This window comes from Apaloderma vittatum, unplaced genomic scaffold (genome assembly GCF_000703405.1).
Source record: "Apaloderma vittatum isolate BGI_N311 unplaced genomic scaffold, ASM70340v1 scaffold33461, whole genome shotgun sequence".
NCBI classification, from domain to species: Eukaryota; Metazoa; Chordata; class Aves; order Trogoniformes; family Trogonidae; genus Apaloderma; species Apaloderma vittatum.
In genome coordinates, this window is record NW_009697914.1 from 3209 (window position 1) to 3474 (window position 266).

Below are 266 nucleotides of genomic sequence, written 5' to 3' on the forward strand. Positions count from 1 at the left end.
GGAAGCAGCACAGCCACAGTGGCCCCAGGTCAGGGACTTGGCCACCGTGAGTGGAGCCACCTCCTCCTGGTGTTCCCGCCCCCTGCCAGGCCCCATACCTTGTTGCTCTGAGTCTTCTGTTCTTCCATCTTCTTCAATTTCATCTCCTCTTCCTTTTCGGACTCATCTTCCTCCTCCTCCTCCTCTTTGTCATTGTCGTCCTCCTCTTCCTCCTCTTCTTCATCTTCCTCCTCACTCTCTTCATCTGCAGAAAGACCACTGTTACC

At 54.5% G+C, this 266-nt stretch overlaps 1 protein-coding gene across 1 annotated transcript in view; it reads right to left on the reverse strand.

Moving 5' to 3' along the window:
• PES1 (pescadillo ribosomal biogenesis factor 1) overlaps positions 1–266 on the reverse strand; it is a 3705-nt gene that overhangs the window by 622 nt on the left and 2817 nt on the right. Inside the window, exon 9 of the mRNA XM_009877816.1 lies at positions 99–244. Within this exon, the coding sequence (XP_009876118.1) occupies positions 99–244 (146 nt within the window). The remainder of the gene's footprint in view (positions 1–98; positions 245–266) is intronic.